This window comes from Perognathus longimembris, chromosome 10, assembly GCF_023159225.1.
Source record: "Perognathus longimembris pacificus isolate PPM17 chromosome 10, ASM2315922v1, whole genome shotgun sequence".
In the NCBI taxonomy this organism is placed as follows: domain Eukaryota; kingdom Metazoa; phylum Chordata; class Mammalia; order Rodentia; family Heteromyidae; genus Perognathus; species Perognathus longimembris.
Genome location: NC_063170.1, coordinates 58,173,860 through 58,193,753, shown reverse-complemented (window position 1 = coordinate 58,193,753; position 19,894 = coordinate 58,173,860). Strand labels below are relative to the sequence as shown.

Below are 19,894 nucleotides of genomic sequence, written 5' to 3'. Positions count from 1 at the left end.
GATATTTTTCTACTTACCTGACTAAACACCCTGCCACCAAACTCCTCCCTGGCACAGATGGCCAAGACATTTGCTTTGTCAAATACTCCATATTTCCACAGCCACCCACCAGACAAAAATTAGATTACCAATGCTGGTGTAAACTTTCCAATCTCTGACACAATAAGATTCCAGGAAATGTACATACACAGCTAAAAGCAGCATTATACATAATGCACTGTAATTCCAACAGACAAGTTGCTATCTTCCATACATATACACATTTCCCATGCCAAACACATGAACGTCGATACATTTTTCTCGAGTTAAAATGGAAACCATTTAACAGATATAATGGGCACAATGAATTTCATTCTGCATTACTAATGCAGCAGAGAAGGAGGGAAGTTTTGGCAGGGTTTGCAATGAGGCCAAGAAAAACAGGAAACAACTTTGAAGCTAGTATGCTGGTCTAAGCATTTGCCTCAAAGAATGGCCCATGGTACCAAAAGGAAATTTCTACTACAGGGGAAAACATTTTTAACATGGAAAAAAAATCACAGGTTCAATTTTCTTTATTCTTGGCAAAAGAATCAACAATGTCACTTTATTTTTTCTATCATTTTTGAAGAAATGGTCATGCCCAAGTTGATTTTAAAAATTGAGGGCAGGCAAATCTTGCTACAAGGCTAGTGAGCTGCTCCAGGAACCCAAGAATCAGCCTCCACTTTATGCTAGAAACACATCCTAAGACTCATTTTCCTCACCCCATAAATACGCCAAGAAGAGTAGTATGGACAATTGGCTTTATCCTTACCAGGAAATTTTCTCAGGTCTTCAGCATCCATCATTGCATATGGACGAACCGAATTGATAACATCTTCTAAGATTGGATATCCAATTATAACTCCTAACATGCCTTAGGAAGTTAAAATATGAAGCACAAGGTTACTGAAACCAGGTATGTCTTCCTTCATTCTATGCCCATCTCCACTTACGAACTCTGTGAGCTTGAGAAAATTACACTGTCAGAGTTACAGTTTTTCCACCCGTAAAGTGTGTATAATATGCCCAGTATTTTTTCCAAAAATTAAATATGAAGCATTAGGTGCATTAGTGGTTTTAATGCCTAAAAGCAATGGGAACATGATTGCTTCAAATCCTCCCTCTCATCATTCTTGAGTCCGTAGGCTTGGGTATGCTATTTAGCACTACTAAAACTAATTTTCCTGTTCTCTAAAATGGAATAACACTAATATCAACATCATTAAGATGTTGCTAAGTTTGATAATAAAAAATAAAGGACTTCAGTACTCTAGCTCTAGCAACTCCTTCCATTATACTTACAAATGAAACCTAAACATCTTTAGCAGTGGGCATCAATATAACTGATTAAAAAAAAAACCTCAAAGTATCAACACATAAGAGACTTATACTATCACTAGTGAAGCTTGACAGATTCTTTATTATGTTTGTAATAATTCATCTTTCTTTGATTTGGGGTTTTTTGTGATCCCTAGAAAACTGACTTCTATGGATTGCAGCTTCTGACATATAGATAGGACAATATACATGGAGATCAGTCTCCCCAATTCTTCCAAATTAACCCAACTGGAAGGACTTAATAATTTTTTTGAATAGCATGTCATCAGTGTAACCTCAGCCAAGTATGGAAGTCAGTATCACAGAGGCACATGACTGGCTGAAAGGTCATGACAACCAAGGGGCTATGAGGTACAAGAAAATGGTAAACCCAAAAAATAAAGACTATATTTGACTGTGAAAGGTCCAGATGAGTTAGTAAGCTATTAATTTGACTTGTTTATCAAATGATGAATCTACTCTTAGGAGAAATATTAAGTGTTTTCAGGTGGATCATCAAAGGTCCAAATTCACTAGCTCTATCACTGAGCTTTTTTCAGAACACCACTTTACATCTTAATTGCTAAATAACAGTGGCATGCCCCGGTGGATGAAAATAATCCAGATTTGTAGCTTGTTTCATTCTATGCAGGATAAACTTTTCAGAGCGAGGGGCTTTTAAAGTGTACCATGTTTAGCCAGATGAAAAATAAGGCAGATTGAGACTACAGTCAGCAATAGAAAGAGAAACAAATTAAGTACTTATAATTGAAGCTTGAGGAATGAAAGAATTCACACTTTCTTAGAGCTATTATTTCAGACAGTCTGGTGTCAGAATTAAAAGCCAACCCGTGCATCTGTTTATATTGCCAAGGATTTTCACAGTAAGAAGGGCTAGGAAACACATATTTTTTAATTAGGGTCCAAATTCCAAAGAACGCCAGAAAAAATAGGATGTCGAAAATATATTTTCTTATGATTTTTATTGTCCAATGTCTAAACAAAGACAAGAAAGCAAGTTGCTTACTTCTCTTTCACAAATACAAGTGAACGGATTTTTTTTAAAAAAATGTAATTCTGTTGCTTTGGCCACAGACTATTTTTCCTTACTTTCTTTTTCCTTTTATCCTTCTTTCTTTCCTTCCTCCTTTCTTTTCTTCCTCTTCTTTCTTCCTTCTTTCTCTTTCTCTTTACTTCTTTTTCTTTTACCTTCTTCCCTGGCTGGCTTCTTCCTTTCCACTCTTCTTTCTCTTTTTTCCTTCTTTCTTTTCTTTTTCCTTCTCTTCCCTTCCTTCCTTCCTCTTTCTCCCTCTTTTCTTTCTTTCTTTCTTTCCTCCCCCCTCCCCTCTCTCTCTCATTTCTTACTCTGTGCCTGGCTTTTCTTTCTTTGGATGAAACAATATAGAAAAATGCTGTTAAGGAGTGTTTTATTCACACAGAAGGTTCATCAGAATGGGTTTTACCAAATCTTAAAAGTTGAATTACAAATAGCTAACAACCAACTTGAACTTAAAAATGTATTTCCTGTTTTAAACATTTGCACCGACATGATTATCTTGCACTTCCAATGTTCTATTATTTTAATTCTGTGCTGATATATACAACATTGTAATGTTGAAATCTAACACTCATCTATTTTTATAACTATCCAGCAAAATTAGAGGGATTTTTCTGTCATATCAAAGATGCCTTCTTTCAAAGGTGAAAGAAAATAGTAAATATATCACAAAATAAGTAATATTTGACATGGAAAAGTAAATTGACCTCATCGCCTCATTTATTTATTTATCAAATATTTGTTGATGGTTAACTATTTTTGCCAGACAACCAAGCTCATTACTGGCGAACAATGAATTGAGCAATGGAGTTGACCAGTCTACCTAATATGTAATCATTCCAAGAATTCTTTTTCTACTTAAGACTTGGATAACATAGATTCTTCACAAATGTTTCACTCTCATGCCTTTTATTTGATCCAAGAGGAAAAGAAGTCTTAAAGGATTGAGCTTCATAATTACAATACTAGCAGGAAAAAGAACAGAATTAGAATTAATGTTCTTTTTTTTATTCTTTTTATTTTATTTTTTTATCAGTCCTGAGTCTTGGACTCGGGGTCTCAGCACTGTCCCTGGCTTCTTTTGGCTCAAGGCTAGCACTCTGCCACTTGAGCCACAGCGCCACTTCCGGCTTTTACTGTGTATGTGGTGCTGAGGAATCAAACTCAGGGTTTCATGCATGCTAGGCAAGCACTCTACTGCTAAGAATTCACAGCCCTCCGAATTCATATTCTTATATACAAACCTCAGCAATGTACTTCTCTCTGGGAAATTGTTTTTGGTTTTCTCCAAAATGAAAACGGTCAAGCTGAGAATGCCTGAGCTTGGGAGTGTAGTCTGAGAACAGAGGTAAAGGTGAAGATCCAATCTAACCTCATGGTATCCTAAGGGAGTGCTAGGTGATCAAAGGACCTTGGGCAAGAATGCAACTCAGATTCATTGAAAAGACTCTGTGACTGAGAAAATAATACCAATAAGTCACAGGTAGAGTTCCCGAAGGAGTTGAATAGGTCCACAATATGGATAAAGTCCCATCTGCTCATCTATATTGTGAACTGAACAGAACTGACAAAAAGATGAAAGACAAGATGAGCTGTAGAAGCTGCATCTCAGCTCTTTATTTCTTCTACTCATTTCAGGGTAAGATTCAGCCTCGTTTTAAGCCATTTTGGTCAATCCTTTTTGAAATAACTTCACACTAAGTAAATACTTCTACTCTGAATATTTCAGGAATTAGAAAATAGAGACTAAACAATTAGATTAAAAGACGTGTGTCCTAGTCTAGGTGCATGCTGGGGCAGGAAGTGAGAGCCTATCTCAAAAATAAAGAAAGGGGTGGAGACATGGCTGAGTGGCAGAGCTTCTGTATGGCAAATATGGGGCCCTGAATTCAAACTCCAGTACAGCAAAGAGAAAAAAACACAATAATTAATAAATATTGAATAAATCCTCTGGTGGCGAATGGGAGGATATGGAAAGAAGCACCAAGGCTTGGCTTGAGAGAGCCACTATAGGAAACTGAAGCAATGAAGCCCTTTCACGACATGATTCTCAGCCTGCCATCTTTGTTTGTTCCCAAATTTTGATGCCCAGTTGGCCTTCCAGACCAAATTAATCTGATTAGTTCAAGGCAGGCACAAAAAGGCACCGGCAAGATTGAGAGGTATACTCGCTTTTAGCACACAATGTGTCAACATTGAAACTATTTTGCCAAAGCACAGGTCAGATATTTAACCTCACCTTCCATGTAAGCTCCACATTTTTGTGCTCCATTATGATTTTAAGTGGCAAATTTCTTCTATTCCTGCGTGTTGTACAAAGGAATGGATAGAAAAAAGATTAATGGTAACTACCAACCCAATAATAGTAAGTGACACCATGGAAGGATTAAGCTGGTTGTTCACAAAACAACATATACCACCCCTTGACTGTGGTTTGTCACCTTGGCTCTGAGGTTAGGAGTGCCAGATACTGGTAGCCCATACACGTAATCCTAGCTACTCAGAAGACTGAGATCTGAGGATTATGGTTCAAATTCAGGTCATGCAGGAAAGTCCCTGAGACTCTTATCTCCAATTAACCACCAGAAAACTGGAAGTAGAGCTGTGGCTTAAAGTGGTAGCGCACTAGCCTTGAACGGAAAAGCTCATGGATAGCACCTAGGCCCTGAGTTCATACCCCATGACCAAACCCTCCCTTCCACCATCCAAAAAAAAAAGTGATGACTTCAAATTTCAGCCCAGTATCTACTCACATATTCCACAGACAAATGTTTAGTTGTATGACTTCTGCCCAATGCACAAATAATTTCATTGCTTTTAACCATTAAGGATGAAAAAGAGAAGAGAGTGGAACTTCCTTTTGTTCCTCTTTCTTTCTCTCTCCCCCCCTTACCCCCTCCCCCTCCTTCCTTTCCCTTCTTCCTCTTCCTTCCTTTCCTTTCCTCTCCTTGTCCTCTCCTTTCCTCTTCTTTTCTATCCCTTTCCTCACCTCTCCCCCTCTCCTTGTCCTTCCAGTACTGATGTATGTCATACTGATCGAGCAAAATAACTTGAATTCATAACTAACCAGGCAAGAACTCCAACCAGGTTTAATTCAACAGCACCCAAACTACCCAGACAGCTCCCAGAGCCCATGAAGAGAAGAGCCCAACCAGGGCAATGAACAAGTCACTCAGACCAGACTTTTGGAATTTGCCTCTTTTGTTCTGTCAGTTTGAAAAGCGGGGTGCACACGTGTGATGAAATTTAGAAGGGAGCTCATTCAGAGCTTTCACACTGGCAGGCAAGAGCTCTGGGGGCTGAGCTTAGTTCAGAAAATAAGGAAGAATGCAAGTTTGCATTGACAGCTTGATTCCAGAGAGAGATGGCTGGCTTCTTGTCTAGCAGGTCCCCTGGGTGTGGATGCACCAAGGGTGGGAGCCATGTCTTAAGGGAGCCTGTGCTGCCCCTGTGAAGGGAACAATTACCTGCCTCTTTCTTTCCTTCAATAAAACCTCTTTTCACTTGTCAATTGGAGCCTGTCAGGCAATATTTTTTTCATGCATGATACACATACTACAATGCCCTTGTGTGTTCTTAATACATTTACCGTTGATAACAAGAGGGCTGTTTTGTCAGGAAAGGTAGGAAGGTATTTGTTGCAAATGTAGGCCTAGTGAAAAAGAGGATGCACAAAGACTTCTGTGCTTCATGGTTGCTGGGCACATCAGAAGCTAATCCAAACCCTCTTGTGCAGAGAAATGGAGCCAAATGCGATCACATTGGGGTCTTTTTATTCAAAGTGAAGTTTGTTATTTTCATAAAGCACTGTGGGGCAAAAATGTAGGGGCAAAAATGTATCAGAGGCAGTGGGAGGCCATACTTTTAATAATAATTTGTTAGTATAGAGTTGGTCCTTGCTCTTATCGTTGGCTACTGCCTTCAAAGCTCAAGGAAGATGAAGGATGAGAGGAAGAGTTCCACAGACAAATCACCACTTATCCAGGCAAAAACCTAGAAGCCTTGACTAATAAATTACAGCTTTCTCTCATCACAGATCAAACTTTTTTGTTCTTGTTAAATGAAACTAGATATTAAATAATAAACAATAAATTGACTGCCGTCGAGCCCATTTCTGTTATTCAAGCATCTATTTGGTTAGAATTTCTAGTTTGTGGGTTAGAGACAGGCATTGGTTGCTTACACCTGTAATCCTAGCTACTCAGGAGGCTGAGATTTGAGAATTGTAGTTCAGAACCAGACCAAGGCAGTCAAATTCAGAAGATTCTTGCATTCAATTAAATAGCAAAATCCAGAACTAGGGGCATAGTTCAAGTGGTAGAGTGCTAAGCACAAGTACAAAGGCCATGATGAGATAGCTTCAGGTCCTGAGATCAAGTACATGTTTAATTAACCACATAAGAGTTCAAGTTTTGAAGACAGTCTACAAATACTTACAGATTTTTCTGAAAGCGTATCCTGCTGAAAACAATTTCCATTATTTTATGCTGAGTAAAATGGATTGCCAATACTAGTTTAAGGATACCATATTGGGCGTGGAACTATATTGAAAGGAATAATATGAGATGTTAGAGACAGGACACAGTTAAGCGAATGCGTTTGTGTCTGACAATATGAATTTAAATCCCAACATCACCATTTTTAGTTCCATGATTTTTTTTTTATTGTAAATGTGAGATACAGAGGAGTTACAGTTACATAAGTAAGGAAATGAGTACAAGTCTTTTCGGGCATTGTTATCATCTCCCTCATTTTCTCTTGCTTTCCATCCCCCCACTCCAGCTAATTCTATGATCTTAAAGAAACATTTCCAGTTCTCTGAGCTCCACTTTCTTAACCTTTGTAACATCGACAGCAGTGACAAAAATCAATCACTTACCCATTTGTGTGTGTGTATGTGTGTGTATGTGATTAAAGTGAGTAAACATGGACTTTGTACAACTCCTGAAATGTAATAAATATCAAACATTTCTGTTATTGGAATTCCATAATGAATAGAAATATGTATTCTTATTAGTTCACATATGATTTGTATCCCAAGTAAATGTGTTATTAGCTGGAGTGGTCAATAGGAGCAGTGATAAATATCAACCTGTGAATTTTCTTGACCTAACTGTATAAAAGCTGACTTTCTGCTGATGGAACCTCGGTGTGGATAGACAGGTAGATTCCCTCCATCACAGTGACTGAGATCCAGACTTTCACAATTGTGTGGCCCTGATACGCAAAGGGCTGGTCAGAGTTTTCTATCATTCTCTTCGACTTCTGCGAGTGGATCAGAACCAAACGTGGAGATGGATGTGGAATACTCTAGGGACTAATCATGGGAATGAGGACACGTTACCTCTACCCCCATGCTTTGGGTCAAAAATAAGCATAGGGACAGAACTGTGTACCCCCCAAAATAAAAGTAGGATAAGCTAGATACACCTTTGTTCCTTCACCAACATACATCTTCATGAACAAAAGACAATAGAATTACAAGGATCTTCCTTAGCCATATTTTATGTATTGGATGTACTAATATATTCAATAAGGATCTTGCTGCATGTTTAATGTTTCTAAGATACTACCTCAGGCAGCCACTCACCTTCCCACGGTGTCTCAGTTTATCTTTATTTTCCAACAATTCCTCCTTGTACTTTGTTTCTCTACTTCATTGTATAATGGGATGCTGATAATTGAAAAAAAATTAATAAAACTCACAAAAAAAACATTTTGTTTATTTTTTGTACAAGAGATGTGTCCTCTGTGCTGAATCTTAAGAGTCAGCTCTTGGCCCTTCCTCTGAAAAGATTCTGACTCTGATGGCTCAGTTGGGCATCCTGCATCAATACCCTACAACCTTAGTTGTGGTATTTATTACATAGTGTTCTTGTTCTTGGTAGCTCCATGTTAGGCTCTGCTGTGGACTAGACACCCTCTGAAAGCTGATGTAGGGGGCAGGGGATATAGCCTAGTGGCAAGAATGCCTGCCTCGGATACACAAGGCCCTAGGTTCGATTCCCCGGCACCACATATACAGAAAACGGCCAGAAGCGGCGCTGTGGCTCAAGTGGCAGAGTGCTAGCCTTGAGCAAAAAGAAGCCAGGGACAGTGCTCAGGCCCGGAGTCCAAGGCCCAGGACTGGCCAAAAAAAAAGCTGATGTAGGTCTTTAATCTGTGTTTTTCTTTGCACAGTACAATATCTGTCACACAGATGACAGTACCATTCACCAAAAGACTTGAGGAATTTCAAAGTATAATATTTTAATGTTAGAAGGTAAAGCAAACTAGAACATACATTAATGTGGGTTACTGCTAATCAAAAAATAATTTGTGAGAAAAACTTGTGAGAGGGACTAAATATTGTCCTTTAAAGCACTATAAAACTCCTTTTTTGTTTATTTTTCAATTGTCAACATTCAGTATCATAGTATCACAATTAAAGGATGAAATTAAATATTCAGTGTTTTATCAGATTTCAGTAAGTAGACTTTGGAAACATTTTCCTCTCACTTGCATAATGAAGAGCACCTAAAAAAAGCACAAAGGCCACAGAACAACTGTAACAAGCACTCTCCCTCCAAAACTTTCATGCTATAATGAAAAAAATCAAATCCATACACAAACTTCTATTAGTGAAGCATGTGGGTTAATGGCCTACCCTCAGTTGTTAGATGATTAATTTATTCAAAGAGTTAGGAAAAGACAGTCCGTCACCCTGTTTAATGTTTCAAGTTAAACTTCATTTGAAAGGGATTATTTTGGCAAAGATTTTCTACTCACAATCAAGCATAAAAATAATAGTGCTATATTTTCTGCAGTATTTTGGCACTACTGTAAGGTTTTAGATCTGTTCCAAATATTTATCTGGAAAATGTCTTTCTTTGAAATATCTGAATTAAGGCTACTAAAGATACTGTTAACCTGTTATTCAGTTCTAAGTATTAAACATTTGGAACTGTCTTCTAAGGATAGTCTATTCAAATATGACATTGTTAAAGTTTCTATTGAACATATAATTTATATCATCCACTATATTACTATTATACTATTACTTATTACCAACTTAGGATACACATATCCTTTCTGTGTCTCAGCCTTCTCATTTGTAAAATGTGGATAAAAACAGTGCTTAGCTCATAGGTTTTTTAATGAGGATTTTAGAAGCTTATGCATTGAAAGCCTTAACACACTAACACATCAAAAGTCTAGAACTATTTAGCTAGTCATAACTGTTGGAAGAGTAATAATAGTCAACATTCCCATTTCCACATGCCTACTTCCTCCCATTCAGTTGACTTGATTTGTCCTCTAGCCTGGCACTCAGCTAGAATCACTCTAGCCAAGGCCATCAATGGCTTTCACAATAGTCAAGGGCTTCTCTTCCATTCCAAATATGCTTGCCTTCTGTGCAACACCAGGTCTGTCCAGTTGTCCACATTGTGTTGGAATGTTTTTAGCTCTTTGGGTAAGATGGAGAGTATGCTATAGGGAAGCCAAATAGAGAATGGTTCTACAGAAATTGGTACTACTGGAGAATTGACTGACAGATGAAAGGTCAAACAAGACCAACCAGTCTGCTTTCCTCTCTTCTTAAACCTTCATTATAAGCAGCTTTCATTTTGTTTTGTCCTGTTTTCATGAAATATTTTTCTGATACCAGAACTTGAACACACATCAGACACATTCTAGTTATAAAGGTTCTACCATTTGAACCACCTTCCTATCCATTTCATTTCATATTTTGTGTGTGAGATACAGTCTCAGTAATTTTGTCCTGCCTTGGCTTGAGCTCATGACCTTTTGTCTCTGCCTTCTGATTAGATAGGATGATAAGCAGGTACCAACATAGTGGACTCCCTGATGGTATTTCTAAGCTAAACTGTGATCTTCTTTTACACTTTCCTAAAACCTCTTAAACAGTAATTAAGACTTGAGTATAGTTTGTGTCTCCTTCACCAAATCAATGAGTGAATTGCTGATGGTTACCTTATTCCTATCTATATATTAGAGGGGTAATAAATGGTATTTTCCAAGGAATATGATCAATTATTATCTTTTTAAAAGTGCATGTGGACTAATCCATTCTGAAACATGGCCCCTCAGGATCTCCAAATATGGGGGAAAACTGAAGAACAGAGCAATCTGCTCCATTTTTTCTACATTGCTCATAATGTAAACATCATCTTAAAAAACATTGGTTTAAATGGAGCCCCACTAAAATTTAGGTCAACAACACCATTATCATATATCTTGCACTAAAGAATATTTCTAAAGAAGACAAACTTCAAAAGCATGTGCTCTTACAGCTAAAATATATTCTTACTCCATTGTTTCATCTATCTGGGCTCAAGAAACACTAAACCTCTTTGGATCTGGAGAAGGAACAATTTATTTATTTATTTATTTATTTTTGCAACTGCTATATAGAAAATTTAGGAGCAGGTATGTTTCTGCCATCTTAACTTGTTCAGAGAAAGGGATTTCCAAGCAAGCAGGGAGAAGATAAACAGCACATACGGACTCTTGGCACATGGCTGCTTTCTTAAACTAGAATAATAAAACTTTGCAAACGAACAAAAGAATGGGAGGTAGATATCTGATTTACAATGTTTTTTGAGATAAAGTACACTATAAAAAAAGATCAACATGAATAATAAAGCATTGTTAACTGAGTCATGACATTCCTATTCTGATGACGACTTGAACGGCAGAACTTGGCAAATGAGCACCTTGTAACCACTTTCAAAGCAGGAGGAAGACCTGTAATTACAACTCTCACACTGACGAGAATTCAAGAAAATCTAGGGAAAAGTTTATTGAAAAATATATTGACATATCAGTGTTAGAAATTACTTTCTCTTATTAACCCCCCAAAATACACCTTTCTTTTGTGGGCTAGCTCATCAGAATACAAAAGGTGCACCATCAAAAGACATACCCACTTTGAAAATCCCTTTCTTACACTGAAAATATATCTACCAGATATTTATTCTGTAACTTTCCCAACACCCAAGAATAGCAGGGAAATATAGTTCCCAAATAGCTTCAACCTCCATTGTCTTCAGAGCGCCTATCAACATTGTTGCATCACTTATTGAAATCCTGCTTGCAACCCCATGTTTAATCAAAATTAATGAATCTGTTTCCCCACCCTTTTCAGGAGTACAAGGAGATGTGATATTATGTTTTCATTTAATATACATTTTCAGCCATTTCCTTCCTTTGTTGGACGGTGAAAGGAGCACATGCAAAACTTGGAATGATATTATCAAGTACACTGTTTTAATAGCAGAAATCACATGTACCAGGGTGAACATCTAAATGAATGAGAAAACACTAGGGGTGAGTATTCTCCTGATGTTTAACTTCACTAGCCTTAGAAGGAGGATTCTCAAGTGCTGAAGGAAGCTCTCTGGCTGACCCCATTACTGCCTCTGGCACTTGTGAAGGCAAAGGGGCAGTTGTAAAGTGACACACTTAGTGAGCACTGGGAAAATTATAGTGTTGTGTTCAATGGGGCCTCTGTAGGGAGCTTTCCTAGCTTCAGAGAGCTCTCATTAGGAGCTGCCAACCACAGAATGGAAGGATTTTCCACATCAGTGTTCTGTTTTGGTTTGATTTCAGTGGCACCTCGATTGACTCTCTTTTATAGAATGTCCAAAGGGCTTCCAGAAAGATGGTAAGACACACTGAAGTGAAACAATGCAGCCACAGAGGTCACAATGTCAGCTGTGGCAAGAAAACATCTTTACTAAGATACTGGGGTTATTGATCTACTAGTATAATGTGCTTGAAGACCAAGTACATTATAGAAATTCGTTTTTTATACTATGTGGTATTTTTTAGAATGTTTTGGGGGCTGGGAATATGGCCTAGTGGTAGAGTACTTGCCTCGCATACATGGGTTCAATTGCTCAGTACCACATATATAGAAAAAGCCAGAAGTGGTGCTGTGGCTCAAGTGATAGAGTGCTAGCCTTGAGCAAAAAGAAGCCAGGGACTGTGCTCAGGCCCTGAGTTCAAGCCCCAGGACTTGCCAATAAGTAAATAAAAAGATTAGAATGTTTTGATAAAGAACAGAGATAAAGTTATTGGGAGTAATAAAGAAGTACTATGCACACTACATGCTGACTCTAAATAGTCTATGAGATGAAAGAAAGATCAAGGTAACAAACAGTACAAGAAATGTATCCAACGCCTAACATATGAAACTGTAACCTCTCTGTACATCAGTTTGATAATAAAAATTTGAAAAAAAAAAAAAAAAGAAAACCACAAAAGCAGGATACACAGTTTAACTAGTGGCACAGGCCTACAATCCCTGATACTGAGGATATTGAGACAGAAGGATCACAGGTTGAGGTGTGTCTGGGCAAATTAGTGAGACCCTGGCCCCAAGACACAGTGAAGAAAAGCTACAGATGTATCTACATAGTAGAATACTTGTCTAGCAGGCACAAGACTCTGGGTTCAATCATCACTAGTAACAAGAAAAAACAAAAGTAAATGAAAGCAAAGAAAGAGACAGGGAGGGAGAGAGATGGATGGGGAATATTGGGGAAGGAAAAGAAGAGGAGAGAAGGGGAGAAGGGGAGAGAGGGTAGTCAAGGAGAAAGGGAAAGGATAGGAAGGAAGATAAGTCAATTTGATAAAGCAGTGTGAAAGAAAGAAGGCAGTGAAGGCTGATGTAAGATGAGGCCAAATTTATCCCTGAGAAAAGCATCAAAAGACCCAAGGGAGCCCTGTGCTGCTGCTCACTGGCATGTGGATTTCACCGCTTACATGCAACCTTGGAGTTCACCCTAGCCTACCGTCTGATATTCTAAAGATTACACAAATGCTAAGAAAAGATATTCCTCAAACTTCAGTTAGGGATCTCTACCTGAGACTAGACATGAGGCACTGTGTTTAAGATCACTGTGGCAGCCTCATTTTCTAAGGAGAAGGAACTTTGACCTCTCCAAATTGAGGCACTGTATCCATTTCCTTGAAATCTAGAACAACTTATTGTGAGGTGGGAGAGATGCAATCCTTCCCAATGCTAGTGGTCATCTTAAACATAGGGGCCTCAAGGTACTGGCAAGTGCAAGGTGCTTTTCACTTATCTCAGTTGATATTAAAGTCTCATTCTGAGATAGGGTATAATAGGGCGTAGGGCTCACCCTGAGGTCAAAATCACCTAGGTTTGAGTCTTGGCTATGTGACATAAGCAAGCTGACATTTATATCTATTGATCTCTCTCAGATATATATATTGCCTTGTAGCGCTGAATAGGCGCCCAGGAAATAAAAACTTTGGCAGTAAGGTGCCTTTCACATATGAATACCTTATAGCAATTAATCAGATTAAAAGGAGAGAGCAGAGCAAGGAGAATCATTTAAAGCAAGTAGCGGAAGTTTAGCCATAACACTTGCCATGTTCACCTTCATTTAGTGTAATGTAGTCAAAACTTGAAGGTTGCTTCTAACTCAGACTTCGCAGAACCAGGACTTGTAAAGTGTTATTCTAGCATAGATCCAGGTGGGCTCGCACCAACACGATGCCTACACTTATGCTACATGCCAGTTCAACTCAGCAACTGGCTCATCTGTAAAGGAATGTCTCATAGATGGCAATGAAAACAGACAATGTGATACCTGTGTATATCTTCAGAGGACCTCTGGAGTTGTGTGACAAGCAAAAAGAAAACAAAAAACAGAGCAATCTGTCAAAATTGTCAAGCTCCAGTCACCTGGTATATTTATACTTATTGGTTTTACCAATGGATAACTTCAAACCAAATATGGCTAGCTCATTTCAGGCTCAACTACCCCATTAGCTAAGTGGTAAGCAAGTTCCTGCAACCCAGGAAGCACCACTGTTTTATTTTAAGTGTCATTCCTTTGTGGCTCCTATTATGGTTGTTGACCTTTTGCGACTTAGAAATGTACTTGGCATTCAATTAAAGAGAGCCAGGGCCCGGGCACATTGAGCAATAGTAAAGAATTGCTATGCATAAAGGCTACACATCCCAAGTACTAAATTAGGAGCACATTGACACAAACAAATCCATACATATCAATTATTTAACTTGATTTGAAATGCACAGTTTCATATAACTCCCCTCCCAAAAAAATTAAAATACCAACAAGCTATTAACAATGAGCTAAAATAGACTAATCTATATGGTAAAAATAATTTTGGAAGTAGAGAAATTTTCAGAGACTCTTATCTTCGGTTGCCAAGAACAACTCAGAATTTTAGCCAAACCTCCAACTTCCTATGTTTGATCGCCTACCTTTGATTTTCCAAGCAGTCAACTAGCAGAACTTGCTTTACACTCTAAGCCTGCATGGAAAAGGGGTGGAGCTAATGAGACATAAAACACCTGAAGAAAGCCAAAGAGCAGGGCTACCTGAATTCTTCCTTTTTTTTTTTTTTAATGTTGGTACTGGGACTTGAACTCAGCTTTACTTTGCAAAAATTGTTATGTGGGTGATTCGCTAAGCAAATGTGGAATACAGCAAATGGCTCACCATATGTTAACGTCATTCCTGATTATACATTATATATGTACATTTTTGTATATATATTTTTGGTTAGTCATGGGTCTGGAACTCAGGGCCTGGGCATTGCCCCTGAGCTCTTTTTTGCTTAAGGCAAGTACTTTACCACTATCAGCCACAGTGCCACTTCCGGTTTGCTGGTGGTTAGTTAGAGATCAGAGTCTCACAGACTTTCCTGACTGGACTGGCTTTGAACCATGATCCTCAGGTCTCAGCCTTCTCAGTAGCTAGGATTACAGGTGTGAGCCTTGTACAATGCATCTTGATTGATATCTTCCCTGCCGTTGTTCTCCCTCATCTCTCCCAAACCCATCCATCTCTGGAAGTGCCAGGAATTGAACTGGGAGTCCTGCATACGCTAGGCAAATGTTCTACCCCTTGAGCCATACTGCCACCAGACCTTTAGGCTTTAGTTATTTTTCAGGTAGGACCTTGAGCTTTGTAAACTCCAGAGTCACCCTTGGGACTATACCTCACCTATCTCTGTCTCCTTTGGAACTGAGAGTACTGGCTTGTACCATCAGGCCCAGGTTGTTTGTCTATCTGTGTGCTGGTACTATGGCTTCAATTCAGTGTCTCATAGTCTCACTTGGCATTTTCTTTCACTTTAAAGCTGGCCATTCTACTGCTTGAGCAACACCTCCACTTCCGGCCTGTGGCTGGTTGATTGGAAATAAGAGTCTCAAGGACTTTTCTGCTGGGGCTGGTTTAGAACTGTAAGCCTCCTGAGTGGCTAAGATTACAGGTATGAGCCACTAGGGCCCTGGACACACCAGCTCTTCCTGTTATTCTCATTGCTGTTATTGACTTGGTCAGACAGAGCCTGGGAGAGCACTCAGCCACTAGGCATTTGGGATTTCAGCCAGGTTCAATTGTTCTTTTTCTATGACAATCTAATTGATTGAGGTTCTTAAAGGGGAATCAGATGATTAATCTGCCCAACTGATGGGATGAGAACCAACACTCATCATCTAATTTAGCAAGGCCCTGTATTTTTGGAAAACTGCCTAACAGAGCTAGCTGGACATAATCATAGTCAACAGACTCCCAAGGAGCAGGACAACAGCCAAACTGCCTTAACTCCCATCATACAGAATCTATTTCAGTCTCGTCTTTACCCCTTCATTTGAACTGGCCTCATTGGGAAATTCATAGTCATGAAGGAGAATTATAATGGTTCGCAAAAATCAGGTTAGGGATGGCATAGCAGGGATGCCTGTGAGCAATCTTTGTTGTTGACATGCCTGCCTGATTTAAATAGCACACCAAGTCCCCAGAGGCACAGTGTGCATCCTTCATCTTTGTAGCTCCTGCATATATCACAATGGCTAAGAGGAAGTAATGTAGACTCTAAACACCTCAATTCAGATTCCTACAAGGATCTATATTCTTTTAGGAACAACAATGCAGGTGGCACACACCTCCTTTCCTCAGTAGGAAAATGAAGCTCTTAAGAACTTCCTCACTGGGTTACTGCGACTATGAAATGAGAATTCACTTTAAATACTTGAGCCAAAGCTCCTCATATTGTGACTGTTAACCACCATTATTTTTATTAGTATTATAGCAGATACTGACAGATAGATGGAGGGATAGAGGTAGGAGATGAAAGCAGGTAACATCTATGGTTTATTCTGCATCTGAAATACTACAATTCCACTCAATTTCTGAAGAACTTCCCATTGAAAAGCTTATCTGAAAACATTTCACTAATGCTTATTTGGGATGCAACATAATATAGGAAAAAGTAGATTAGACTAGCAGCCTGAGAACTAAAATTAAAACATCCCATTACTCAATCAATATAGGTAATATATTAGCTATCATCTAATCATCTACCTTTCTTTCTATCTATATTCAGTCTAGCTATCATCTTTCTATCTATATTAGGTATACTGACTCATATCTATGTATATTCATACAACCTTTACACCAAAATTTGTGCCAGTTTCAGGAATACTAAGGTATGGCCATTTCCTTTATGGTAGACACAGAGAAAATGGAATCAATGCAACTCAAGCTAGGGCGCTGAAAGACTAAGCTCTCCATGAGGATGAGAAATGGGTTTTATTCATCCCAATATGTTTAATACTCAGTAGCAACTAACGTTTGTTGACTAAGCAATGTACCATGTGTGTTCAGTCCTTAGTGATGCTTAGGAGCTCAGGAAGATGAGGCTTGAAGAGGCAATGCTAAGCAGAAAGAATGTGTATAGCAGGTTCAAAACAATCAAGGATTTAAATGTGTAGAGTGGGAGTGCCACCAGGAAAGACCACAGGTAAAAGAGCTAGTGGCTATGCAAGCACCCATGGATGGGAGGCGCTGTGCTCTCTCTGTTCTGACCAGGTCCTACAATACATTCTTGTCAAAACACTTACCACCTCTCAATCTTCTCCAAAGTGTTTTGATTTACTCTTCCTCCTTTTTCTGAAATTATTTTAAAGAGATTAAAGAATAAAGACATGCATACCCTGAAACATGGTAGATTCAAGGGTGAACTCAAATGGTGTAATTTCTTAAAAAGGCAAGGTCAAAGTTCAACAAAATAAACACCAGGAAATAGATACTTGAAAGGGGTAGGATGGGATCAAGGGATGAGGGGTAGACCAATGCAGAGGTGAAGTAGGGAGAATATAGTCAAGCATTCAACGTATATCCTACAAAATTAAGAAAAGTGAGGGAGAAGGAGTAGATGGAGAGGGGTAGTGAGAATACTGAAAGGAATGACCTTGATCAAGATGCAGTATGTTCATAAACTGCTTTGTTAAATGGAAACTCCTTTGTACAACTACTTGAAGATAATAGTAACAATAATAGTAATAATAAAGAATAAAAATATGCTCTTTCAAAGGGAGACTTGGTCTGTGGGAGCCACCCCATGATGGAGAGCTGACGCGTTTCCTCCCTTCATGTTACTACTGTAACCCATAAAGGCTGTCCGTGAAAAAAAAAAAAAACAATAAAAATATATTGGGCTTCTCTTTGTCTTTTCTTTCACTAAAAAAGAAAGTATTTATAAGATTTTCTGAAGAATAAAATTGTTGGGCTGAAAATATGGCTTAGCATTAGAGGTCTTGGCTATCATGTACGAAGCCCTGGATTTGATTCCTCAGCAGCACATAAACAGAAAAAGCCAGAAGTGGTGCTGTAGTCAAGAGGTAGAGTGCCAGCCTTGAGCACAAAGAAGTCAGAGACAGTGCTCAGGCCCTGAGTCCCAGTCCCCAGGACTGGGGAGAAAGAGGAAGAGAAGGAGGAGAAGGAGGAGAAGGGGAAGGGGAAGGGGAAGGGAAAGGGGAAGGGGAAGAAGAAGAAGGAGAAGGAGGGGGAGGAGGAGGAGAAAATTGTCAATCCCTCTAACCACTAGGATTTTTGTAATCTGGCTATGTTAGTTCCTAATGCATAACATCATATTAGCACTTTACAGCACTCATTTTAAAGATTCCTATGTGGTAGACTTTCTAAGCCCAGACAGAGGCAATGAATATTTCTAAATGTTGCTACTCCAAAATACAGTCCTATTTGAATGTCTTTTCAAAAACAGGAATATTTCTTCACTGGTAAAAATGTTTTCTTAGCTTTCAGTTGAAAGCAAAGAAAATTGGAAAAGTTCAGGAAAAAGGTGGCAAAGATAATTTAGGAAAATATTTGGGAAATGCAGGAAATGTTTTGATGGGAGAAGGTTTCATGGAAGGGTTGTCTCAAGTGATTTTTCAAGTCATTGCTATAATGAAGACTAGAAACAAATGAAAATGTATTTGTATTGATTATACCTAGAGGCCATGCTAAATGAAGGCAAAGACCACGGTATGCTTCCTGCTTCCCAGCTACTTGCAGTCCATTCACACTCAGCATTGTTCATTGAGTTTCACCTCATTTCTTCAGAGTATTCCAGTTTTGTACCAATTGGTAGTTTCTTAGCACTTCATTTCTTAATCCTTGCTCTATCAATCAGCAAAATTATAAGACTTTTAAATAGCTTTTTATTTCAAGGAAGACTCAAAAGGTGGCATATTTTCTTTGTCATAATACATGAGGAAACTACTATCCTTTCACTAAGAAAAGACAAGTTGACTGAGGATAAAATTATTAGGATATAATCTCTCAAAAGTTTTCAGGTGTGACACCCCCCACTCTCTGGAAGCTTTCTACAAGAACAATTTGAGGCCCAACTCAGGACAGTTCTTTTACTATCTAGATTTTATTTCCTGGATGCCTTTAAAAATAATCTTTATTGTTTTGGGGGTCTGGGGATATGGCCTAGTGGCTAGAGTGCCTGCCTCGTATTCATGAGGCCCTGGGTTCAATTCCCCAGCACCACATATACAGAAAATGGCCAGAAGTGGCGCTGTGGCTCAAGTGGCAGAGTGCTAGCCTTGAGCAAAAAGAAGCCAGGGACAGTGCTCAGGCCCTGAGTCCAAGCCCCAGGACTGGCAAAAATAAATAAATAAATAAATAAATAAATAAATAAATAAATAAATCTTTATTTTTGTAACTCAAACTACATGATGGGATTTTACGACTCCTTTTACTAAATTTGAAACAATGGGTTCCATATGCAAAACTTGTTTCTGCTCAAGGACTTAGCGTTTGGGATCACCTTTGTATTTCTAGATAGATTTTTGCTTTGTTTTGTTTTTGAGCTAATACTGGGGCTTAACTCAGGACTTGGTGGTCTAACTTGGCTAGTGGCTGGTACTTTGCCACTTAAGCCACATTTCCACTTCTGGCTTTTTGCTTATTAATTCGAGGTAAGAGTCTTGTGGATTTGTCTACCTGGGCTGGCTTTGAACTGGGATTCTCAGATTTCATGAGTAGCTGGGATTACAGGTATGAGCCACCAGTGCATACCCACACCTAGATGGTTTTGGTTCTTCATTAGGAATCACTCAAATGAGGTTTATTTGCTCTGACCACTGTATAAAACTTTTTTTTAACCTTAAGACTTTAATTCTTTGTCCTATTT

At 38.7% G+C, this 19,894-nt stretch overlaps 1 protein-coding gene across 2 annotated transcripts in view; it reads left to right on the top strand.

Moving 5' to 3' along the window:
* Mdfic2 (MyoD family inhibitor domain containing 2) overlaps nt 1-19,894 on the top strand; it is an 83,860-nt gene that overhangs the window by 43,344 nt on the left and 20,622 nt on the right. The window contains exon 4 of one of the 2 annotated variants that reach the window (XM_048355210.1): nt 13,901-13,906. The exons of the other annotated variant lie outside the window; for it this stretch is intronic. Within the exon in view, the coding sequence (XP_048211167.1) occupies nt 13,901-13,906 (6 nt within the window). The remainder of the gene's footprint in view (nt 1-13,900; nt 13,907-19,894) is intronic. 2 annotated transcript variants of the gene reach the window in all.